At 43.5% G+C, this 18,796-nt stretch overlaps 2 protein-coding genes across 9 annotated transcripts in view; one reads left to right on the top strand and one right to left on the bottom strand.

Annotated features, from left to right (window-relative positions):
- LOC146348231 (uncharacterized) overlaps positions 1-12,574 on the top strand; it is a 226,216-nt gene extending 213,642 nt beyond the window's left edge. For 4 of the 6 annotated variants that reach the window (XR_014790568.1, XR_014790566.1, XM_084852638.1 and 1 more), the window contains 3 exons: positions 2,154-2,205; positions 8,187-8,304; positions 9,773-10,076. Coding sequence is in view for 2 of the 6 variants with exons in the window: in XM_084852638.1 (XP_084708764.1) it covers positions 2,154-2,205; positions 8,187-8,284 (150 nt within the window). In the remaining 4 variants the exon portion in view is untranslated. Of the gene's footprint in view, positions 1-2,153; positions 2,206-8,186; positions 8,305-9,772 lie in introns of all 6 variants that reach the window. The other 2 variants (XR_014790567.1, XR_014790569.1) reach the window with 2 other exon arrangements.
- Positions 1-18,796, bottom strand: part of LOC146348229 (phosphatidylinositol 3-kinase regulatory subunit alpha-like) — a 138,767-nt gene that overhangs the window by 24,313 nt on the left and 95,658 nt on the right. The gene's annotated exons all lie outside the window — the stretch shown is intronic.

Raw genomic sequence — 18,796 nt, 5'->3', positions numbered from 1 at the left:
TATGGAACTCGCTACCACAGGAAGTAGTGATAGCCACCAATTTAGATGGCTTTAAAGGGGGGTTGGACAAATTCCGGGAGGAAAAGGCTATCAGTGGCTACTAGTCTTGATGGCCATGCACTACCTCCAGTACCAGAGGCAGTGAGTCTATGTACACCAGTTGCTGGGGAACATGGGTGGGTGGGTGCTGTTGTGCTCATGTCCTGCTTGTGGGATCCTGGTCAACACCTCGTTGGCCACTGTGTGAACAGAATGCTGGACTAGATGGACCCTTGGTCTGATCCAGCATGGCTCTTCTTACGTTCTTACTTCAGTGAGTTATTCTTAGCATCTTGGTAAGTATGGTTTAGTGAGCTAGTTTGACATTTCATTTCATTTCATTTTAAAAGAGTACAGTGCAACTAGGGTTGCCAAACCCTGAACCTCAGGGGTGGAGCCTAACAGCCCACAGGTGGTGCCCTCAGACCAGGGTACAGAGCTGCAAGCGCCTGGTAATTGTTTTCAGTGACATCACAAACAGCTCTAGCTGATGTCTGGAGCAAAGTTATTACCACATTCCCCATGTGTTTTCAAACAGATTTATTATGCCTATACTGGTTTCTACCTCCCAGTTGTTAACCCCTACTCAGAAAAAATATATATACCAAGAATGGAGGAGCACACTGGGAAAAAGGGTGGCTGGAAATGAAAAAAGAAGGCTGGAAATGGGCCCTGAAGATAGTATGTCCCCTTAATTCTGTCCCTCATCCTGACATTTAGGAACATAGGAAACTGCCTTATGTCAGTTCAGACTATTTGTCCATCTAGCCCCATACAGTCTACTCCAGGGGAGGGCAACCTCTGGGCCTGGACGCTTGGCTTCATGTTTTTAGATATAGTAATTCACTAACAGCACCATGTAATATCTAGCCTATATTACTGGAAAAATAATGGGCCCATTTTCAAGATAACAAAATTTATGAAAAGCATTTTGGGGGCATATATTTTAAAAAACGGATTACATCAACAAAAGACTGTCTCTCTTTCCTTAGAGAGGAACCTATAATTTGCCTAAAAATAAGAACTGACAATTAGAAATGGCAAGCAACCACAAACCATGGGGACACCTAATTATATTCCCTGTGTCCTACATGTCACCCCTCGGAAAAGAGGTGTGTGACGCAAAACTAAGCCTCAAGGCCACTAGTTCCTTGGAATAGTTTGTGTGTCAAAGCAATTACATACTGCACATACAGGGGGACTTCCATTCCTAGTGCTCACCAGAGATGTTTGGGGTCTTTCAGCACAATCACAAAAAATTACAGTTTAAAAATCCTCAAGAACATTTTTGCCACTGTTCTCTCGTGTGAGGAATTTGTCTCATAGCCTGATTGCTAAAGTTTAGCCAGCCTGACATAACTGGGTTCTAGTTTTTAAGACTATCCAAAACTCTTCTTTGAGTTTAGCCTAAGGGTATGTATTTCTCCTGTATTTCTCTTCCATTGGTTCTTAGTTAGCAAAACATCCTTCTTCCCTGCTGTGATGAACCGAGAGCCTTTCTACAGGAGGCTTTTATTGTATGCTCATGATTGCTCACTTGTGGTAGTTTGGGGGTCCTTTATATGGTATTGTCATCCTCCAGGGCCCCTCCCACTCTTTGCAACCATTATCACAGTTTTTTTTCATAACGAGGAAAGTCTGCTATTATTAAGAAAATGCATGATAAAGCCAAGTATAAGTGCACAATTCTGCTATACCATAGCACCATCTAGTGGTTGTATAATGACATATATAGAAAAGCAGAGAAAGAAACCCCCTGGAAAAAAGCATTTGTGAAGGAGCTGATCTTAATCCTGCAAAGAATCCAGAAGCAGAAACCTCAGTAAAGGTGCAGGATAAAAGCCTCATGTAAAAATGCCCCAAACCTCTCTCTTCTTTCTGGAAAGGCCTTTGAAGAAAGACTGGCCAACCTGCAATAAACCCAGAAGTCTGCATTTGTATATACATTCTAGGCTGACTGAGCATTATGCTAAGAAAGCACTGTATAAACCATCTGGAGGTCCATCATCAGGACCTCCCAGGCTATTCATTTGTCAGTTTGAATTTTCCCTCTCAAGGAACTGCCCAGCCCCCATAGAAATGTAACTGTGAAACCTTTTCTTTGTCTTCTTCAGGCTGTTGGCAAAGAGTCAAGGGGCAAAACTCTTCCAAGCTCTGGAGTCCCAGGTAGGCTTCATCCCCCCACCCCATAAGCTGCTTTGGTGAGTTACTCTTAGAATCCTGATAAGTGAGTGCTAGTGGGCTTTTATTTTTAAAAGCAGCCTACTATTTCTGAAGTTTGAGGACCACTGCTCTGGAGTCTGCTTTGTTCTTTAATACATAAATTGAATTGGGAACTGGAGTTGATTTGATTCTCCTCTGCTTCGTTCTTTAATACATATATTGAACTGGGAACTGGGGTTGATTTGATTTTCTTGCCTAGTCTGAAGGGCAGCCTTATCCATGCACTGCACTACTTGGCAAACATGGTAAACTGGTTGTTAGGGAATTTAAAGGGAGTTCTGAAAAAGGGGCCTATCCTTCTCCACATATAAAAGCCACATGTCTGTCTTCTCACTTGGACAGACTAAGGGAGCAATCCAATGGCCCCTAGACATTGTCTAAGGGGCAACAGGATAGTAGGGACTCCCCCTCCGAGGTTGGAGACAGTGCTCCGACCTTGGAAGTGGGAGTCGGAGATCTGACCCCCCTCCCCCGCACAACCAGCACAACCAGCACGGAAAGAACTGGTTGTGCTGGTTGCCCTCTGAGGCTGGAAAAGTAACCTTGGAGAGGGGGAAAAGGGGGCATTTCAGTGGGCAGGGAGGGGAAGAGACCAGAGAGGCCAGGATATGAACTCAGGAGAGCCTCAGGAGCCTCTCTAGCCTCCTTTCCTTTTACTCTGGAGTGAAAAAAAAGCCCCAAAGCCCATCTAGCAAAAATGCAGGGCACAATGATGGGGAGGCAAAGATCGCCAGAAGAATCCACTCCTCCTGCCCTGCACTGGATAATCAGAAGCCTCCGAGTTCGGGGGCTTCTGATCATCAAGGGCACAATTGATAGGACTGCACCCTAAGGGACATTAAAGAATGCACATGAGCAATTATGGCAATATACCCCTGAGGAATATAGACAAAAAGGTATCCTGTCCTTGCATGGTTGGAGGTACATACATACTGGTTTCTCACACCCCCACTTTCCATTTATTACTCAATCACTCTTAAATGACCTGTAAAGGCTCCAGAGCAGTGGTCCTCAAACTTTTTTCCCCATGGACCACTTGCTGGGTTCCCACTGGACCACGTAATGAACTTTTTTTTTGTTCTATGAATCAAAGCACAAACATAACTTATATCCGAATACCATTTTTTCTATCATCAAAACCAGCACCATATTATGCAGATCATGGACCACAGGCGAGGCTGCTAAGAAGGGCTACTTTAACGGGTAAATATTAGTGGGGGGGGGACCAGTTGTCTGCCACTGCCATCTTACGTAAATCCCCAGCCCTGGACCAGAGCCTTGTTAGTCTGTTCAATAATCTGAACAAAATACAGGATCAAATACAAATACCCGTGGCTGCTTAGCAGCCTTTCCACAGGCCACCTGTATGGAGTTCGTGGAATGCTAGTGCTCTGGGGACAGCAATTTGAGAACCTCTGCCCTAGAGGCATTTCCTAATTCTTTTTAGGCCTACCCAATGGGGAATGTCAAGTAGCTACTATATCCTTGCTGATTCTAACTAATTACTCCTGAGTTTAGAACCAGTGGCGGTGGCAACTGTTTAGAGCAGGTGTGGGCAACATTCAGACTTGCTGGATTTACTTTGTTTTTCACTAACTCCCCCTCCCCAGAATCCACTAAATGGAGCCAGGTGCAAAACAATGGCTGTGAGGGAACTAGATGCAAAATGGCTTCTCAGGGGGAGGGGCCAATGATCAACTACACTGCACTGAGATGGCTGCATATAACCCCACACACGCACGGGTAACTGAGTTTCAACAGATCAGAGTTTCTTCTAACTGCACGATTGGCAGGACGAGGGATTTTTTGTTGTTGCTATTGTTCAGCAGTTGGAAGTCAAAATCTTCCTGATCTATTGCAAATAATTCAGAGATCTAATTTCAAATTACTCATTTTTAGGAGAAAATGAAACCTCAGATTAGCACAGCTTCCCTGATTGGCTTTTCACAAGCTCTCCACCATACAGCTTTTCTGACGACTTGCAAGCTATCTCTTGGTCCACATCACCAGAGGTGGCAGACACCTTTAGCTGACCCTGAAAGGTATCCTGTCTTTCTTTATTAAAAGGCAGGACTCTTTTTCCACAGGATATTCATACATGCAGATCCAGCTTGAGTTGTAGGAGTTGCTATAATAATGGAACATACTTCTTTATTCTGCTTCTTTTGTTTTCTCAGACATGTGTTGGCAATAATATTTGCCACTGCAAAGTTTATAAAATGATGCTACAGGAGTTTGAAGTGAGGCACAAACAAATTTTACTTGTTCAACTCTTTTACTTGTTGCTGCTGTCCTACATTTCAGGTCTCTGCTGCTTTCCCTCCATGAACTGGCTGTTTTTTAAAAATCATACCAAATGTATTGTATGTATACAATCTACAGACCAATTACACAAAGTTTACAAAGTTAATCATAATATGCACTCACTCATGAAACGCTTTGGTTCCCACTCGGCCGGGGCATAACTCGGCTGGTTCTTGGCCAGCCTATGAGGCCCTGGATATGACTTTGGAAAATAGATTTTTGACGTCTAGCTTCCTGTAATGACCGACGCAAGAGCCTTGTTTCTTTTTACCATCTGGGAACACGGTTTGCTTTTTCCCTAGAATTTTAATTTCCTTCTTTCATTATTGTTTGTATGTCATGCAATACTGACCCCTAAAAATGAACCTGCTTTCTATTCAACAGCATTCCTAGGCCTATAGATTTTAAGCCCTCTGTCTCTGCCCACCCATGTTTAAATGGTCTGTTGTGCTTATTCTACTGGCAACCAGATTATCTTTTGGGTTTTTTAATATGAGAACTGAGGCACTTCCAAATGCCTAAAGGGCAGCTAGGCAGGTATTAATTTTTAAATAAGATGCCAGTGTAACTGGGTTCTCATTTAGAGGCCCTTTGCTGCACAGCTGCCAAGAAAGGATAGGAGGGTTTTCGACAAGGCAATGTCCTGGCCTCATATCAGAGTGGTTAATCATTCATTATGTCCCCCAATAATATACAATGGATGCATGAAACTCACATGCCACAACATTTTGCACAGCAAACACAATAGCAATGAACATGCTACCATGGAAAAGAATTGCCTTTTGCCAAGCACATTTGGGTGCTTAGAAAATGGATTATACCTGTGAAAAACATATTCCCACAAGGGGAGAGTCATGAGCTGTATATTTATTGCACAAAATGTTGATCAGATCATGCAGAAAGACCCATGGGAATAACATGCAGGATCGAGTTTGTTTGTTACTGAAATGCAGGCACTAGTGGGTCAGAGCAATTCAAGCACAAAAGGTTTCTATACCCAGGAATCAATTATATTTTTGTTCCTTGTTGGGAAGCTACATATACCTGGGTTTCTGCCCTTCCTGCACTAATCTCTTACATGGCATGGTACAGTTTCAAACACCAGCAAAGACTGAGGAGGAGGGAAGGCACTCTGACTACTGCAGCCTCTCAGCATTTCTCTTGAGAATCCTTGACAGACTATGGGTAGATTCAGATGAACAGCTGCCCTTAAGGAATGGCTGTTGGTATGAACACGCTGGCATGTCTCTGCAGTGAAATAGTGAGATTACCACAAATTTCAAATGAATTCTAGGAGGTGGTGACAATCTCCCCACTTAGCAATGGCACTTCTGAACATTCATATGAATTGCTGCCACTTGGTGGCTGAACCACTTTGGCCAGCCTCAGTTATTCAGTTGAATCCACTCTTAAATATACAGGAGACTGATCCCAACTAGTGGTGGAGCCAGGGTAGCGTAGCACAGGGGTGGGGAACATGTGGCCCTCCAGATGTTGTTGGGCTGCAACTTTAATCACCTATCACCATTGGCTATGCTGGCTAGGGCAGTCCAGCAACATCTGGAGGACAACACTTGCCCCACCACTGCTGTACTGGTGGTTTGAGTGCTGCCATGAAGTTCACTGGATGAGCCTAACCTACCACAGAGGGTCGCTGTAAGGATAAAATGTACACCATCTCACACAATAAATCTGTAATAATAAAAGAGAATGTGTCTGTCTGTCCATCCATCAGCACCATTGCATCAAGATCATGAAACCTAGACATCTGAAACTTGGCATGCATATTAAGGGAACTCTAGGGGTGTGCACCTTGGGATTATTGTATTTTTAAAATGCATGAATTTATTTAAATTTAAATCTGTTCATGTGGTTGAACACTGCAGTAACATCTTCAGTCACTAGGGGAAGATTTCTCTAACTAGCACATAGCTTTGTGGTCCAGACAGTCTGAAGCTGGGAGAGATTAGTAGACCTAGGGACAGAATTATATGTCTGCCCCTTTCCCCTTGCTGTGGGGCAGCCCCCACTCAGGGGAATGCAGTGGACAGACCCCTCCTTCAGGGGCTCATCATGGCAGGGGGCATGCCTAGGGTTGCCAGCAGGCATGGCTTCACTCAGATGGGGTAGGCACAATGTGTCCCACTCTGACAGCTGTGTACATTTGCTTGAAGGCTTCGCTGTATCAAACTAAGGGCTATTCCAACCTGTGTGAAGCTGGGTCTGTTCACTAGTAAATAAAGAAACTAGCTCTGTTGGTCACTAAGTATATGTCAAGTAGCAGTAGTCATGGCAACCCTAACTAAAGTTGAAGAGCAGGGGAGACAACATAATAACCCATGATAGGCTCTCATGTAAACAACAGAGGCCTTTAAAAAGTGTCAAACAAAGACATTACTTCACCTCATGTACACACAGAATTTCTTGTCAAACTACAGTTCTGGCCCTTCTGCCAAGTGTAGCATGTATACACTATGCCTCCTGTTTTGTTGTTTTACACCCACTCCCAGACTTCTATATGTTGCTTCTGGGAAAACAGCTCAAAACAAAGCCACATTGCTTAATCTGTGCCATACTTGGCCAGAGCAGGCAGTATCACTGACATGACTCTGTTACCAGTTTTCTCACGGGCCATGAAGCACATAAAACCTGCCAAGGGTTGCTGTTTTCCCATGGGCATTGCAATAAGGTTTGTGGTCACTCTTGTGGTCACTCTTGACTCTGCGATAGTGTCTCCAGCTGCTGGGTTAGAGGTTTCATTTCTGGAGAATTGATGTGGGGTGTTTCTCTACACCCTTCTTTTTGTTCACCAAACTATGCACTGCCATGCACTGTACTGAATTGAAAGGGGCGGCGGGGGGGGGGGGGAATGCCTGCATAGGCATTTGGAAATAAACAACCTTCTAAACGTTTTTCTTCCATACCAATACATTTAACCATTTAACCAGCAGAGAGCTTTGGCTATTGGGCAGTATAGAAATGAAATGAAATGAAATACATACATTCATACATACATACCTTTCAGAATGGAGCACTCATACTGTTGTTCAAATTTTACTTTGGCAGACCCCATGGGTCTTGAGCAAATTACTTCCACAGTCAGAAGACTCCATTTACACTACAGTCAGGGTGTGCTGCTGTCTTCAGCCTTCCTCTGACTTCCCTATACTTTCCATGCAGGTGATCCAGCTTGTTAAAAGTACAACTAAACAGTCAGCCTCAAGGAAATGGATAGACTCCTTTCTAAATCTGTTCAGGCCCAGCCAAAGAGACCAGCAGGAAGAACCATAGCTGGAGCCCTTCCTTCACTCCCCTCCCATGGGAAGAACGTTTAAGACTGGAGAAAGGGGGAATGAGATGATGCAGAGCTAAAACCTCAGATTCCCAAATACCTCTTTACAAGTTTTTTTTTAAGTTTGTCATTAAAAAGATAACTCTAAGCACTAGAACTCAACCATGAACTTCATCAGTGCATGTTACTTTCCACACAGTGCAATCCATTATTGAATCTTTGAATTTTGCCAAATAGTTGTCATCTTATTAAGACGTCATCTATCTGCCATGATTTAACTAAATGCCTAAAGAACATATGGACTCTCTTGTTTTTAATTCCTCTGTAGCTTCTGGTCCTCATTTCTACCTGCAAAAGACCACTGTGAAGATTCAAGCACTGCACTGTGAAGATTCAAGCACTGCATTGGTGCAGGTTCTCCTTTAAAAGCCTGTTGTCAACAAAAGGTATACCACTATTAGCACTGGTATTCCAGGGGCTTCTATGTGAAGAACTGTAAACTGGCCCTTGAGGTTGTTCCATCCTGTTAGACCTGCTGCCTCTAAGGCCTTTCACACTTCATTCTGCCATTTAAAAAAATGGAATTCTAAATGAAGATTCTGTGGTGCATTAAGTGCAGGCTGGGCAAACAGAGCTTGGTCTGTGCATCACACCAGATCCCAGCAAGCCATATGAGCCCTTTCAATTTGAGAATTGTCTCTCCAAGTCAATACTCGACTCTCACCTGGTCAAGATAGGAATGCTAATTTAAAAGCAACTCAAGATAATATTATGCCTCTGTCTGTCTGTCTTTCTACAATTGCATTTTGCTGTTCCTCCTCTTATCCTTACAACAATACTGAGGTAGATTAGGCTAAGAGATAATAGCCATGTTCACACAAACCACCCAGAACCATGCTCCGTTGTAGGGTTGCATGGGTGATTGATTAATAAGCCATGCCCATGGCTTGTCATTACATGCTAACCCGGTGAGGGTGGGTGGCTGGGGTGGTTAACAAACTACCCAGCAACCCTACAGCAGAGCATGGTTCTGGGTGCGTTGTTAACCCACCCACCCTCACTGGCTGCACACATAATGACAAGTCCTGCCCAACGAGGCTAATTAGGGAAATCTGGCAGCACACTCCCCATACATGCGGAGTTTGTTAACAAGTCACTGTGGTTTATTAATCACCCTCGGGCCATGTGAACCAGGCTACTGAATGGCCCAAAGTTACTCAGTAAGCTTCATGGCAGCTAGATGTCTTCACCTGCATCTCCCCAGTCCAAGTCCAACAATCTAACCATTACATTGCACTGGTCTTCTGCTTAGGTGAGGCAGTTTGATGTTTCAGAACCTTGGTTTGTAGTTTTGAACCAGGGCTACATCCCAATTTAAAAAAAATTAAACCAATTAATAATAAAAGGTTTAGTCAATTAATTGATTGATCTATCAATTAAGTCTGCATAAATCTGCATATGGGTAAAACAATATTTCTAAGGCAAGAAGCAAACTTTATTTTTGGATTTTGTACAGGTGCTGAAGCTGGCAAGACTGTAAAAGAGGCATTCCCTCCTATGAGAGAGAAAGGGGGGAAAGCTTCTTTTAAGATAGTGCTTGCCATCTGCCATTTTTATAAGTATTTGTATTAATAATCATTTTTAACACTCTGCTACCTGATTGATCAGATGCAATTTTGGTTGATTAAATGTTTTAATAAATTAATCAATTATGGTTGCAATCATATCACTCTTATCTGGAAGTAAGCCCCATTTAACTAATGGGACTTACTTCTGAGTAGACAGGTATAGGTTTGCACTGTAAATGTTGCAGCCCTACTTTGTACATTTCTCCTACTCTTCCTTCTGTCTCTACAAGTCACCAGTCCAATCACAGCTTCTTAATTGTCCCCCCCCCCTCTTCTTCCCACACAGTGACCAACTTGGACCTTTCTCACCTTATCCAGCTACAATTCCATACATTGCTCTGAGGCTTTGGCACTAGAGGAACACAGCAAGACTTTAATGGCCCAAGGAATGGATTTTTATATAATACCACCTTATAACGTGGTGTGATAAGGATGTCAACAGTTGCCAATTTGCATCCCTTTTGACTGTTTGTCAAAAGAAAAAGACACTGTGCTAAATATAGCCAGTAAGGCACCTTTAAATCCCATTGATTCCAATGGATGAGTTAAAATATGTGCTTAAGTCTCTTCCATTAAAACAAACAGTGCTTAACTTTGGCTGGAATCTGGATTTTATCCAAAATGTTTGACAAACCTAAAGCTGTACAGCTCTAAGGGCTCCTTCACGCTGGGCTTTTATCCTGAGATTGAGATTGCTCCTTCATAGAAGTTTGTGGGCTCTTTACATGACACTGTGACTCTGCCATGACCCTCTTGCACTAATGCCCTTTGTTGCATTTTTAAATAGATCGCAGATAATGAACTATCAAATTACCCCGCTGTGCTCCGCTTCAGTTTCCTCTCAAAAGAGGAAAAGCGGCAAGAAGAGGAGTGAGATCAATGAAAGATAATGGGAGACTCAGATACTGGGAGAATGGGGGAAAGGGACGGGGGAAGGGAGCACGTGTAAAAGGAGTCAGTGGTGATCCTGCATTTAAAACGGAAGCAGAAAGCCCTGTTTTAAATGCAGGATTTTAGGCTGGTGTAGAAATGCCCTAAGAAGATCAGATGTCTGTAACGGGCAGCTCGTGGAATGTTTTAATGTGCAGGTGGTCAGCATGACAGTCTCCATAGCCATGCCCCTAAGGAGAGTCCAAAAATGCGGCAGCTACACTGATCCATGTCAACAAACCAGTTCTAACCAGTTTTCATCTCCATCATGAGCAGGGTCTTTTGTAAAGCTACTGTGTCTTAATAGCCCATTCCAGACAAAGCCACCCCGAAATACATTATATCAGGGATAGAGCACAACAGTATATTGTTGATGGGAAAATTAATTTCCCCCCAGCTACTTTGAGAACTGCAGCTAAGCTCAGGGGGAAGAGGAGTGGCAGATGACATCAGCATCCCTGCTAATCAAAAAGTGTTGGTGCTGCATCCCTGCAAGTCCTGGCTCCACTATAGCAATATGTGGCAGGAAATTCTGGTTAGGTACTATATGATACAAACAATTAAGAGCCATAGGCAACCCTGGTTCCCTAGCATGTGTGGCTCTTTAATATAAACATGGTTAAAAACTCAATTTGCTGCATGCACACATTACTTCCTTCTATGTCTGCTTAAACATTATAGAGGTACATATTAAAATATAAAGGTTAGGGTCCATCTCATGTTGTAGAAAAGGGGTGTTGAGCCTCAGGCCCATGGGCCAAATCTGACCTGCGTGGGGTCCCAATCTAGCCCTCCAGGGTTCTCCAGATGGCCCCGCCTTTCCCCTGACTGCCTATCATTGGGTGGTTTCCTGGCTTTTGCAGTTTCCTTCCCATTCTAAAAGACTGAAATGCCTCTCTGAAGGCTTCATAATTGGCAGTGAGAGCTTTAAGCTACAATATGCTGCTATTTCCAGTACTATAGCCCCAGCCCTTTTGCCCTCAATCCCACCCACCAGTGGAATGCAGCCCCCAAGAGCTTCTCCAAAATTGATTTTTGTCCTCAGGCAGAAAGAGGTTTGACACCTCTGTGGTAGACGATCCAAATGCTACTAGATCACAACTGCTGTTTCCTGTTTCAGAATACTAACGTTCTATAGAACTCTGGAGAACAAATGCCAGAACTCCACAGTGTCCCTTATATTTGAAATGTTGCTCTGGCAACTCTACACAAGCCCCTATCTCCTGTGTTTAGCACAATGCACTCCCTGTTGGTCTAAACAACTGTTTCAGATTTAAATATTTGATTTAGAGTCCTTCCCTTCTTCTTCCTTTAACAAAAAATTAGAAAACAAGTCCTGTTATTTTTCTGTTCATCCCCTTTCTTGCACATCCCTCTCATGGGAGTCTGGGGGCGGGAGGCACCTTTAATCATGGGATCTCTATTTTTCTTTGTCTCTGGACAAGAGTGGGAGGGAGAAGAAATGTTGCCTTTCTTTGCTCTGCACAGTAATTTTGACCAGGTCTCCTGATGCGGAAATAATGGGTGGCAATTATTTATCTTCCTCCCCTGGGTAGTCATTTTGTGCATAATTTTCTATTTTCTCACCTGAATTTACACTTGAAATAATTACCACAGATTGTCTAAAACAACTGTGAATCAGTGATCATCAAGTTATAAGGGATATGACTTAGCTAAAGCCAAATAATCTCTCAATATCCTGTCGGAGAATATCAGCAACACAAAGGAATCTATTTTCTTTAGGGATGTGCAAATCAGAAAAACTCAAGCTCACCAAAGTTCCCTGAATTCCATCTTGAAGCTTGTTCCAACTTCATTCTGTATCAGATTGCGAGCTTGTTTTTTTTTCTTTTCACATGAAAATCTGTGCATATTGTTATTCATGTTTTTCCAAATATATGCATCAGTTGTGAGCATCTTTGAAATGTATGCATTCTTCTCCCATTGATTCAAGTATATTTGTGAACATTTCTCAAAAGGACATTTTTTCATGTGCATTTTTCAAATGTACACATGCTGTTGAATGCATTTTTTTGCAGGCCAGGAATCACATTGCAAGCTTGGAAATGTACAGACTTTGACTGCAGATTGTGTCCTGGTCTGTGTTTGGTCCAGAAGGTATGAATTGGGTAAATCCTGATAAAAAACGAATGGAAGTGAATCTCTCATACATCCCTAATTTTGTTCACTTTGTTTCTTTTCAATCCCTCCCCCTGATGAACACAACCCTTCCCTCACTCCTATGTCTCTAAACAAAGAACATGTCCAGACATGATTAAACATCTAAAGGCACCAAATCTGTATTACTACAAACCCCACATTTCCCCCTTCACTCCCTTATGATTCAGCCTTATGTTAAATAGATTCATGCAGGAATCACCTAGAGGATACATGATCTGGTTGTCCCTGGCACTGACTGGTCAGTTTGAATTTACTTGTGAAATCTTCCTTTGTTTTGAGTGACTGGCAAAGAGTCAAGACAAGACTAAGCCATGCTGAGGAGCCCCAGGTGGGCCTCATCCCTCCCTCACCTGTTGCAAATTATCCTGTAGTCTGCCCAGAGAACTTTTTGATATGGAATGGGGGAGGTATAGAATACAAACATACATACATAAGCAAGCAAGCAAGCTTCTTTGGTGCATTAAGTAAGTTTTGGTTAGCTAATTCTATGTTTCATTTTATTTTAAAATTAGCTGATAATTTCCAAACTTCTCTCTGCTTGGTTCTTTGATAAATATACTCAGCTGGAAACTGGAGTTGATTTAATTCTTTCCCCTAGCCTGAAGTTGGCCTTACCCATCCAACCTAGACCACTTGGTACATTCTACCACAGTTTTAAGGAGGTTAAAGGAAGGCCTGGAAAAGGGACCTACCCTTCTCCATAAATACAAGCCACATCCCTGGATTCTCAGGGCCAAACTACACATTCTACTAATTGAAGTGGAGGCTGGTGGCTCTGATGTTGGATAGCTCCTTTAACATTCTGACTGGTTTTGACTAAAACCCAGAACAGATTCACTGCCCCACTGACATCACAGCCACCAGCCTCCACTGACTAATTATGTTGAACCTATTTTTCTTTACTCTTGTGTAAGCACGCACAGTCCCAATCCAGATCAGGACCATGGCACTGCAGGAGGGGAGGGTTTAAGCACCCCCTCCCAAATTCGACTCCTTCATGGGGTGTGTGTGGAATTTGGGGGAAAACCGGTGGAAGGGAAGCTACCCCCCCCCCCGAGCAACATGATCCTGAGCCAGATTGGGACTGCATGCACTTACACAAGAGTAAAGAAAAATAGGCTCAACTACACCAACGTGATTAGTAGACTGTGCAATTTGGCCCTCACTGGTTCAGGACAAGAGTTATTATTGATCATGCAAGTAGTGGCAGTCTACTTATGAAAGATACAGAGTGTGTCTTGGAACCTGCCCTTCCTCACAGGGTTGTAGGTGCAGACTCACATTTGTGACCCTTTCAAAGAGTATTATTGGGTGCATGCAATAAAGACCAAGGAGATCTGTCTATTGGGTGAAATGGTTCAGAATGGAATTTCAGATCTATTTCACCATCTACAAAAATGTTGCCCCACAGTAGCTGGAGCCTGGAAGTCCATACAGAGAATAACAAAATATTGTAATGCTTCTGTGCTGGCAGCTTTCTTTTGACCACAGTTTCCTCATTTCTGGACCACAAGGTCCTCAACTCTGTTCCCCATAAGACACATGCTATGTTTTATGATGTCAATAGCAGAGATGGACGAATCTGTCCATTTCGCTTTCTCCCGCATTTGAATTTTTTATATCTGAAGTTCTTTTCATCCCAAATATGAAGAAGTTTGTGAATTTTGGTAAATTCTTATAAAAGTGAATGCAAACAAAAATTCTCACCCATCTGCACTGGCCAAATTCAATAGGTACAGCAATTCCCAGCATGGAAAGGGCCACGTTGTACCTGCCTGCCATATAGCTGTTAAACATGAGAAGCCTGCCAGAAAAAAGAGCTGTCTAAGTGATGTCCAACTAGTACATGAACTCCCCAGCTTTCCTAAGTATCCCCTACTCTTTGCCTATCCTCCTGCTTGCCCATCTTCCGAGTTACTGGCTTCCCACTTTTGTTACTGGCTTCTGTCCTGTGCCTTGATGTGCACACAGCAGCTTGACATGGAAGCAATCCTACTTGTGTCCATGCTGTGAGAAACATCACCTGCTCACTTATGTACATCAAAACTCTGTTAAAGACAGAGGAGCAGGCCAATCTGTTCTTTTTTTCTGGCCAGCTGGCAACCCTACTTTACAGCCCTACCTAGGCCACTGCATTTCCGTCTGAGCTTCTGTCCCATTCTACCAACACTACTATTTCTAGCACTCCTGCCTGCCCATATCATAGGTTCACCCTGCTTTTTGCAGGGTTCTCAGTTGCATTTACAGCATTCTCAGTTGCATGTACAGAGTCTGCACTGGCTGCCCATTTGCTACTGGGTCAAGTTTAAGGTTTTGGTACTAATGTACAAAGCCCTAAACAACTCGGGACCAAGATACCTGAGAGAGCGCCTTCTCCCTTACCAACTTGCCCGGTCACTGAGGTCATCAGAGGGCATGCTCCTGGTGCTTCCACATGAACCTATGGTCCAACTGGAGTGTTCCAGGAGAAGAAACTTCAGTGTGGTGGCCACCTTTCTTTGGAACTCCTTGCCCCTGGAGGTCAGGCATGCACCAACGCTGTGTTGCTTCCGGAGCCTCCTGAGAACAGTTCTGTTCCAGGAAGCATTCCTTAAATGACCAGCCACTGTTTTTATTGGCACCCTGTTTTTAATATGCTGTTTTAATCTTTTATCATTTTTACTATTGTACTTTTTGTGTTCACCGCTCCGGAATCTGTTTGGATGAGGAGTGGTACACAAACATTATAATAAATGAATGAATGAATGAATGCATAAAACATGTTCCCCCATAGGCTCTGTTCAGTCATCCTGCTGAATGTGCAGTGGCTGGGGGTGGGGCATGCTGCTGCAATCCTACTCCCTGCCCCCTGCATTCACTGTACCTCCACTGTTTATCATTTGAAGAGCGCATAGAAATCTATCACCATTTCAGCTTCCTGTGCCTCTTCCCCTCCCCCCACCCCACCCCACCCCACCCCACCCCAACCCCAGGACCAGAAGAACGTTTTCAAGATAGGGATTTTGTTTAAAAATAATGTCAACTTCCAGCTCTTTAGAAAAATAAGAGGCAGTTGTCTGGGGGCTCCCGAAGAATGGGTGCCTTTTGCTTAAATAGCTTTTCTGACTTTTGCGTTAATTAACATGAATACCTATCAACTTATTCCCTGCCACTTTCACATTAGAGGGTTAATATTTTTGCGCTCAAAATAATGTATGTCCCTTGGTGACATCCTCCAGTGATTAGTAACTTTTTATAATGTATCCATATTTGCAGAATGTAATTCTTTGTAAAGGAGGCAGCAGATAAGAAGTGAGAGCATAAGATACCTAACTTCCCCCACTGTAATAATTCTATCCTTATTTTATTCTTTCTAAAAAGCAGGAAAGTGGTAATACCTCGAGTTGTCCAAAACGTTTGCTAGCCAGCAAGTCTCACTAGCATAGCAAGGAGAATAATCTTTCCCTTTGGTGCTTCAATTTTTATTTGGAGATCTAGCTCAAGGGGATCAGCTCTGCAAGGCTTCCAGGCCTAGAAACAAGACCTTCTGGTCTTGTACGCCCGCCACACACTCTTCTGTTGTTCTTCTGTTAAAGAGATGTTTAATCTGGGCTATGTGGCACCAAATTAACCCTATGTGGAGTCTCAAAGAGCTTACTTCAGAGCAGGGGACCAGAACAGGGGATTCCCAAAGAATGTTTTAGGGATTTACAAGAATAATTAAAGGTGCAATCCTATGCATGTTTAGACAGAAAAAAGTCCTACAATTCCCAACGTTCCCGAGTTAACATGGCTGGCTGGGAAATGCTGGGAGATGTAGGACATTTTTCTGCCTAAGCATGCATAAGATTGTGTGTTAAGTCTCTACAGCTGTAATTAAACCATCCCTGAACAGATAGATGACTCTGCTGGTGGTGATAATTGTTGCACGGGACCTGTAGGAAGACAAATGAAGGAAAGGGTGTAGAATGGGGCATGTAGACTCACAACATGCATTTAAGAGCTCAGAAGTAACAATCACACAGAAGTGAAAATCCCATGGAAAAGGTGATGGATAGGAGCAGTATGTCTTTGCAAACTGGTCACTCAACAACACTCATGTGAAGGGTATACAGCTACCCATTTTGCACTCATGAGATACACATATACAAGTTGAGCAGGGAAGGGGAGAGGAGGCATGAAGAAATAACTCATATTCCTTCCCATCAACTACTAAAGCCAGTCTTAAATGCTGACTCTGAGAATCATAGGACTAGAACCAGGTCTTCCAGCCCACCAGTTCTGTGGTTCTATTGTGTGTGGTCTGTTCTTAGCCATAAAAAGTGATGAACTTTCTGCGGTTTGGAATGGACTCACTTAGATCTCAAGCCAATGTGGACCCAAGCTGACCCAGACCATATGAGCAGATGGACTGCACAGATTATCTCCCCTCCCTGGAGATCTTGATCCAGTCCCTGACCGTAAGTTTGTTTGGCAGCAATCAGTGATATGTTGCAAGCAGAAAACAAAGGGCAACATTCATGTTGTGCCAGTAAGGATGACCAATGAAGTCATATTGGTACAGGAAGCATTTTGTTCTGCTGGCCTCTGCACTGGTGTGACTCTGAGATCGGGTGACCTGATGGTGCCCTGGGCTCAGTCTTGCTAGGGCCAGACATGGAAAAGCAACATGGACCTGGTGAGTCATACTTTCATCTGAATCTATGACATCTAGGCTCAGAAGTCAAAATAAGGGATGCCTCGTGAGATCATTTCTCTCTGCAAAGTGCCTTTAAAGTAGTTCTTTGCTCCCATTATTTTGAAGGCCATTAGTTCGCATGACTACATTCTTCATCCAGTAGGGATCTTATGGGCCAGGTCTTATTTCTTGCTCAGTAGGGCATTCCCCACAATCACCCCCACTACCTGCCATACAAAGCCTTTTCTTTTTGAGATATCTCTCCTTGAAGACAGCTATGCTGATGTCTGAGACTCCCGAGTGGACAATCTAATATTAACATCCAGCATCACGACTTGATTTGGGGATCATAGCTCAGTGGCTGAACACATGCTTTGTGTGCAGAAGCTCTCAGGTTCAGTCCTGGCATCTCCAGCTGAAAGGATCCAGTAACAGGCGATGGCAAAGACCTCTGCCTCCGACCCTGGTAAGCCACTGCCAGTCAGAGCAAACAATGCTGGAGGCTAGATGGACAAATAGTCTGATCTAATATAAGGCAATGTCCTGTGTTCCTATGAAATAACTGGAATGAAACTACCTGAAAACATCCTCCTCCAATATTAGCGCAAGGAATGAATGGAGGCAGGGCTTCCTCAGTGGAAGGAAGCTCCCACCCCAATGGCATTTGCCATTTCAATATTATTTCAAAGCTACAACTCAGTTATTTCTGAAGGGATTTCTGATCCCAGCTGTGACTCCCAGGCCCTAGTAGTTTATTAAGAGCAGACAGCCCAAGAGACATTCAAATGGGTGTGGGGGGGGTTGTTTGTTGGGATCTTCAGAAGTAGGAGCAAGAGAATTCTCCATCCGCCTGAGAAATGCCAAGGCTAATAAGAGAGTAAATGCCTCCAGACAGCAATGCTAACCAGTCCAGCTAATCATGATGTGGGTGGATGATTCCAGGGTGTGTGTGGGCGACAGCATGAAAATGAAGTTCCATTTTATTTCAGGGAGGAGTTCTTCTGGAGATACAGCGTAGCTTGGCCTGCCCCTTCTGCCCCCTGCATAGCAACCTAATCCTCAGGCAGCCACAAGGATGGAGGAAATGGCATGATGGCTCTTCATCCAGCATGTAAGCAGAGAGTTCACCACTGGGTCCTGGCTTTAATGAGGATTGACAAGATGGGGTGAAACAGCAGCAATCTGCTTCTGAACTAGGGGAAGCTGCTCCTAATTGGTTCAGGCCTCAGGCTATTAGCCCTGGGGATCCCCTCCCTCAACTAATTGGATCATTTGCATATTTCTTCATAACAAGGCTTTGGCAGAAGGATTTCAAAGGCAAATACTTGATTTTTTAAAAAATCCTTTTCATTCTAAAACAAGGCCTCTCTCTCACACACAAGATTATTTTCAACTGGCAACACAGCCACTGGATACCAAGAAGCAGCCAAAGAGTCAGGAATTTCATGCTCATTCACACTTGTGGATTACCACACCATAAGCCATGAATCCACCACCTAGAGCTGCTTCAAATATAATTCATTGCCTATGTGGAAAGCACAT

This window comes from Heloderma suspectum, chromosome 4, assembly GCF_057233095.1.
Source record: "Heloderma suspectum isolate Gila_16-S chromosome 4, 16-S_ref, whole genome shotgun sequence".
Lineage (NCBI taxonomy): Eukaryota > Metazoa > Chordata > Lepidosauria > Squamata > Helodermatidae > Heloderma > Heloderma suspectum.
This window is presented reverse-complemented; position numbering and strand designations above follow the sequence as displayed.